Raw genomic sequence first — 7,161 nt, forward strand, 5'->3', positions numbered from 1 at the left:
CTGGGTTGGGGAAGATTTAAGTCTATGGTTCCACCCAATCTTTAAAAAAAAAAAAAAAAGGCAGAAAATGAGGAAGTGAGACGGTCGGTGTGCTCCAGTATTTATTTCACTGCAGGCCCAGACTTTAATCTACAGGCCGCTCACTAGGCCAGCCCAGTAAATCAGAGAAATCAATGCCTGTTTATGATTATTATTACTTTCTTTTTTTAGGGGGGTGCACGGAAGAGGCCTAACCCGAGTCCGCCTTCCCTCTCCTCTGCCCCAATCAGGAAGAATGAAAAGCGGGAAAGGAGAGGGAGCCAAGACGGGAAGGAAAGTCATTCTGGAGGCTGACTTCAGAGTCTCGGCTAGATTCCCGAAGCTAAGGCAGTTCTAAAGAATAACGTGGACACAGAGACAGACACACAGCCACAGAGGAGCCAGGGACAAAAGGTAAGTGCCCTGAGCCTCGGTTTCCTCCACTGAACAATGGGGAGAATTCTATTTGCTCTTAGTGATTGGAAGATAAAAGGAGATAATGAGCCAGAAATCAAATTGCATAATAATGACTCCACCTATACACTCTGAAATACAGTCACCAAGAGAGGGGACTCTCCTCTCCCGCCAACGGTCAAGGAGAAGGGCCCTTGGCTTTGATCTCTTGGTGGGGGGAGGGGAAAGAGGATGCTTCCTGGAGTCACAGCGCAAGGTCTTGCCACAGCTACTCCCATTGGCCCCTTCCTCAGTCTGTGGGCCCGGTGGGCTTGGCAGGGGCTGGGGACCCTACAGTGCAGAAGGAAGCAGGGAGGGTAGCCCACTTCCCAGACACTCAAAGTGAGATGTTTCTCTGTAGAGCTGAGCACCCCCCAACATCACTTCTGGATGTGCTCGGAGAGGGAGAAGGGTCTGGGGCTGAGTTGTCTAAACTAGGGGAGGAGTGCCTTGAACCCCAGGCCTCAGACTCCCTACCCTGAAGGCCTTGAGAGCTTGATGATTCCAGACAGCACCCCCTAAGAGAAGCAGTGTATAAACACCCAGCCACCAGCAATCAACTCACCTGGGCCATCTCCAGGAAAGGGCTCATCTCACTGCTCTCAATTCTGCACACTCAGGATCGGGTGAGCACCTATTATGTGCAGGGGTTACTCCACGCACCCAAGAAAAGAATGGAAGATGGAAGGAAGAGGCTTATTGCAATGAAATTTGGGGACCCATGGCAGTGTCAAATGCCTCCAACTTCACTCCAGGCGGCCAAGCAACTAAGCCCCTAAACCCTTGAGAAGAGACTTGGAGGGCTCCTTGGCTTCCTGGTCTGAGGGCCTAGCACCAACACTCCCCCTTCCCCAGGAGTGAATAGGACATCAAGCAGAGATTTTCAATAAAAAAAGGCAGAATGACTGGTCATTGTTACTTTTCACAAAATCAATCCTGTGGCAACAACAGGAAAGAAACTCAAGGGAAGAACCCACATAACAGAGTTTCCACGCGTGCATAGACCCCACAGACATGCCTGCAAACATTCAGGCACGCAAACAAACGAGCGCGTGCACACACACCCTGAATTCACAAACACCAGCATCCAAATGTGCATCTGACTACAGAGAAATGTACCCAATTGCACAACACTCACCCTTGCAGAAATACGTAAAAATGGGCACTCAGATGCACCAGATTTGCACGTGACCATATATGCACACAAGCATGCGCGAACACTTACGAATCCAACCACACACGTACAGGGACACGTGTACATACGATCCGGGTGTAAAGGAGAGAAAAAGGAAGGGGTGAAATTTACAAAGGGGGGGGAGGAATCCTGGACCAATGGAAGCTAGTATCTCCTGAGGAGGGAGCCCCCCTTTTACCCCCATCCACTGAGTGTGCACAGACCCAGCATCTGCCCGGGAAGGGCAAGCCCCAGGGTCAGGGGCTAGAGGCCGACATGTCCCTCTGGGAAGTGCAGGAATGAGGAGTGTTCTAGGGGCTGGTTTCTGCACCCTGCACGTTCAGGAAGCAAGCCAGGCTTTGTTAGCATTCAAGAGGGGTGGGCCCTGCTTCGGTTTTCCGTCTGGACCTGGCAGGCCTCTGCCCACCTCTGAGTGGGAGTCCAGGGGGAACCCTGCAGCAGGACCAGCGGCCGGTGCTCAGCGCAGCTTCCCAGGATCCCAGCCTCCTCTCCCCCGGCCTGGCCTGGCCATGGGATCTGAGCCCTTCCAGGCTCCAGGAGCCGCCCCCAACACACCGCTTCACCAGTTGAATCACTTCCCCAAACGAAGAGCGGTGGAATTAAGGCGACCTAGCGGCTGCCTGAGGGGCTCCTCACCCTAGCGGGCAGCTCAAGGCCGGAGGGAGCTCCCCACCTCCGCCTCACACTGAGAAGGCCTTCTGCTTCTGCCGGAGAAAACCGAGAGAAAAACCCGTAGCAGAAAAAAAGGAAAAAGAAGTGGTGCAGGATGGAGCCAGAAGCAGGTTGAAGAGGAGGGGGCCGCGCGGCTGGTTGAGCCCTGCCCAGCGCAAGGAGCAGCCCCGGCCACGTCTCCAAAGCCAGAACTCGGGTTTTCGGCCTTCGGGTTCACTGGAACGCAAGCGGAGACCAGGAGTGTCCGGGCAGACCCTCCCGACCCCTGCCAAACCCGCAGCGGGGAACGTCCCTGCCCCCGCGCCTCCCCTGCCACTCTTTCGTTGTGCGGGGACCTTAAGGCCCGGCCCGGTGTCTCAGCCCTCGGGGTCCCAGGCCCGCTGCTCCCGCCGAAGTGTGCACGGGTGCGCACGGTGTGCGCGGGGGTGCTGAGGACGCGGCAGCCCGTGGGAGCCCCGGCCCACGCCCTTCCCAAGCCCGCAAAGAGGAGGGCCGCCAGCGCAAGTGAGCACAGTGTACACTTTATTTCAGACTACTGGTTTCTGAACATAATAAAATCTTTGGCTTGTAGCGGCGGTTCAGTCTCGCAGTCTGTGTGGGGTCGTATTTCTCAACAAGTCTCGGGAAAACGAATGGGGAGCAGGACAGACAGACCGACAGAAGAGGCTGGCAAGGGAAGGAAGAAGCGAAGGGCACACACGAGAGGAAACACACTCTCACGCATACAAAGAAAAGTCCCAGAGAAACGAGGGGCAGCGCGGCGGCGGGAGGCACCAGAGAAGCGAGGACATTCAAAGCAAAAAGGCAACGTCAAGGAAACTGGGGGCAAAGAGGCGGAGGTGGGGGATAAAATAATTATAATAATTATAATAATTATAACAATAATAATAAAGGAGATTAATAAAAATGTCCAGCAAATAGACATCGCTACACATATTTCTTTTCCTTACCTGAAATTAAATATATACAAGGTCGTAAGCGGTTTGGCTAAATAGAGCTGTAAGGAGTCCGCAGTTGCGTCCCTTATACTGTGAACAGACAAGAGATCTGATTTTTCGCTAGCACGTGTCCCAGTCTTTCTCGCTATTTAGAAATGCTTCGTTTCACCGTGACTCTCCATTCTGAGCATCTCTCCTTCTCTCTCCCTCTTTTTCCTGCTGCCCCCTCCCTCCTTTCGTGGACTCCGGCTCCCCCCGGAGCGGAGGCGGCGGTGGCCGAGCCAGGAGGGGCGCGGGCGCGGTGGCTACTCGCTCTCGTCTTTGTCCTGGACCGTGGTGGTGGAGTGGTTGTACAGTCCCTGCGCCATGAGGTGCAGCGCCAGGCCGTTCTTGATGCCGGTGGCTTTCTTGATCTTGGCGCGCTTGTTCTGGAACCAGATCTTGATCTGGGACTCGTTGAGGCTGAGCTCCTGGGCCAGGGTCTGCCGCCGCTGCTCGGTGATGTAGCGGTTTGCCTGGAACTCCGCCTTCAGTCTCTGCAGCTGCTCGGCCGTGAACGCCGTCCGTGGCCGCTTGTCCTCCTTCTCGTTCTTCTTCTTCTTCAGCTTTCTGGTGCGCGGACCTGCAGCGGCGGAGAGGGCCGGGTGGGGGTGGGGACGAGGGCAGAGGGGAGGGAGGGAAAAGGGCAGACGAAGCCGTGAGAGTTGCCGAGCCGAGGCCGGATCGCGCCCCGCGCTTCCGGGGCGCTTGTCGACGCCCTGCTGCGCCCCCCGCCCCCCGACTCCCTGTGGCCGGCCAGCCCCTCGGATCTAGCGCCCCTTGCCTGGCCACGGGGATCACTGGGTTCCTTTCTGGGAGGCCTGAAGAGCCGCAAAGAAAAACTGGCGAGCTTGTAGGTACACCCCACACGCCAATTCATTACAGGAGAGCGGGGGACAAGCGAAATCACAGCACTTCCCGGCCAAGAAGGCAGGAATCCCAGATGGAGAGATAGTTGGAACCCCATCCAGCCCAGAGTCGGGGTTCAGGAGTCTGCTCTGGAGGCCCTGAGATGAAAAGAGGCTCAGGCTGGGACATGATGGCAGGGCCTCAGGGACTGGCCACTGAGGGGTGGCTCCTTGTCTCCTGCCCGCAGACTAATGCCCCCTCAAGAAGCAGTCCCACACATTTACCAGCAGGCCCCGTCAGCTCCTAGCGATGACCCTCGAAAACAAGGGGAGAGGAGGGGGTGGTGATAGCGCTGCCCAGCCCTAGGACTATTTGTGCCCTCACCCTACCTCCTCTGATCCTTCTCCTTGGCCTGACCTAAGCCCTTTCTAGGGCCGCAGAGAGACAGGGCCGCCTCTTCTCTGAAGGAGGAGAAAAGGCCCCACCGTCTGCCTCACCCTCAAGACTCTCCCCACACCCCAGTCCTCTGCTTTGCCTCTTGGATAGTACTAGTAACACAGAGAGGGCCCTCCCCACTCCTCCATCCAGCTGCACAGGCGGGGTCTCCCTTAGATTTACTTTGAAAAATTATGTTGCAGTTGTAGGGGTGAAAACACCTGAACGACAAAAACAAGGCAGATTGGCTCTCCCTACCCGCTCATGGTATTTGCGAGGATCCTCTTCCTCCATCACGAAGCACAACAGGGGCAGAGGGACGGAGACAGGGGGACAATCCCAACAAAACCTGTGCTTTTCTCCCAACATGGATATGACAAGGGGCCACAGAAGCCTCCTGAGGAAGGTGAAGTCTCCCTCAAATACCAGCCTGGGAGGAGGGCTGCTAGGGCACCAGCGCCAGATACAGGAGGGCAAGAGGAGGTCGACTGGAGAGGAGCAAGGGCCGGGCTGTGCCTGTGAAGCATGCATTCCTGTCCATCCTCTCCTCACCCAAGTCTTCTGGCGTTTACTTCCTGGGCCCTGCCATGGTTATAGGCATGAACTGTCTGGCCTGTTAAACCCTAAAGCTGTCTGGAAAGAAGGGTCTTCTCTGGCATCTCCAAACCTGGCGACAGGGGGGCAAGCTGGACAGTTTTTGACTCCCCAGGTAGGCCAGGGGCTGAGATCACCAGTTGTGACAAACAGTCCAGTCCTAGCAGACGGCAGAGGCTCAGGCCTAGGTTGAGGCTCACCCCTCTGAACTGCCCATGCAGGGAGAAAAAGCAAGTCAGTCCCCTGCATTCCCAGGCCCACGGGAAGGCAGGCAGCCAAGAACAAAGACGAGGCCCACTCCTGCGCAGGGCGCAGAGAGGACTAGGAGGCAGGCTGGGGGGACGAGGCCTTGGTTTGGATTAGTAATTAGGTGAGCGGGCAGAGATGGCCCGGAAGATGTGCAGATCCTCAGATCGGCCCCGCTGCGCTTTGTGCGTCCAGGACATGTTGGAGCGTTGTTGTGTGTTTGCGCGCAAGGCACGGACACTTGTAATAAAATCGTAGCCTCCCGGCCAGCCCGAGTCCAGCGGCCTGACAGCTCAATCACTCGATCCATCAGGCGAGTCAATCAAAGCAGCTTTTCGGAGGTTCAGGGAGCCGGACGTGTCAATAACAGGGCTCGAGATGGCGGGGGCTGATAACGCGCATCGATCCGCGCCCGCCTGGCAGCGGTCGGGAGGCGAGAGACTAGCGGGCGGAAAGCGGCGCGTGGCTACGCTGTGCTCGGGCTCCTGCCGGCCCAGGGCGCCCGGAGCCCGGTTAGTGGACCAGAGCCTCTGCCCCCTCCTCTCGGCTGACGCGGCGGTCAGGCCTCAGCCTCCTCTGCCGGGGCCAGAAGGCTGTCCCAGGGCAGGCCTTGGCCTCTGCTTCGCCAAGCGCGACAGAGGGAAAGAGGGCCGAAGGAAAGCCGACCAAAATGGGGCTGCGGCCGGCGGAAATCTGTTAACTGGCAGATGTGCGGAAGGAAGGCGTGAAAAAAGGAAGGAGCATGGCCGGGAGGATGTGGGAGCCGCGCTGCGAAGAAGCTTCGGAAGAGGCTGCCTCCCTGTGCGATCGGCCCGGGTTTCTAGCCTGAGTCTGACCTGTCTTCCTCTCCTCTCCTACTGTCTGTCAGTCCCAGAAGCCCGGGAGCCAGAGGTTCCTGGCGCTTTGGCAACCGTCTTTCCCTGTGATTCTACCCACCCGGGTGAGACTCTCTCTGCTACCCGCCCAGTGGCAGACGCTTTTCTCTCCCTCCCGTGTCTCCGTTTCTAGGTATCTATGTAAATGAACTCTCCGCAGAAAACATCTAGATGGTGCTTGGGTGTTTGTTTCTGTAGGACACACCACGAAGCTCATTTCTCTGTCAAAGCCTTGCTCGACTGCAGTGTCCTTGGGGCTCGGCTGGTGGAATTTCAGACCCAGATCTAGGCCCGCCTTCCCGCTGGCTCTAACCCGCTGGCTCTAAACACCCCTTCCCGGGAAGAAAAACCAATGACTCTGTGTATCTTTCCAAGATATAATAAAGGTAAAACAAAAAGAAGGCCCCAACGGTTTGGAGTTCAGAATCGAAGGCTCAAGACTCGAGCCTCCACTGCCAGGAGCTGTAGCACTCCGGGTGGTGGCCGCAGGGCCCAGGAGCGCAGAACTGGGCGCACACTCGCTTGGGGCTGGGTCCGGGGTTAAGGAGCTGAAAGCAGGCGAGGAGAGCCGAGAGCGCCCGAGGCCGGGTTTGCTCTGCCCAGAGCGGCGGCTGGGAATTCTAGGGGCGTCCGCGGAGCCGGCAGGCAGGGAGCAGCCGGGGGCTGGGTACTCACCGGAGGACGGGCGATCCGAATAGCGCGTGCAGTAGACCCAGGCGGGCCAGACTAGGGGCTGCTGCGAGTCAGTTTTGACCACGGGCCCGCCGTTGGCTGAGCCCATAAGCAGGATGGCGGGGTTGCCGTGCTCCGGGTATTTGGCGCCCTGCGCGCCCGGGCTCCCCGCGCC

At 57.5% G+C, this 7,161-nt stretch overlaps 1 protein-coding gene across 1 annotated transcript in view; it reads right to left on the reverse strand.

Moving 5' to 3' along the window:
- Window positions 1-3,581: 3,581 nt before the first annotated feature.
- Window positions 3,582-7,161, reverse strand: part of EN1 (engrailed homeobox 1) — a 4,344-nt gene continuing 764 nt past the window's right edge. Inside the window, exons 2-3 of the mRNA XM_004389687.1 lie at window positions 6,990-7,161; window positions 3,582-3,898 (exon numbers count right to left, since the gene is read on the reverse strand). Coding sequence (XP_004389744.1) covers window positions 3,582-3,898; window positions 6,990-7,161 — 489 coding nt within the window. The remainder of the gene's footprint in view (window positions 3,899-6,989) is intronic.

The sequence above is a fragment of the Trichechus manatus genome, unplaced genomic scaffold (assembly GCF_000243295.1).
Source record: "Trichechus manatus latirostris isolate Lorelei unplaced genomic scaffold, TriManLat1.0 scaffold00255, whole genome shotgun sequence".
NCBI lineage: Eukaryota > Metazoa > Chordata > Mammalia > Sirenia > Trichechidae > Trichechus > Trichechus manatus.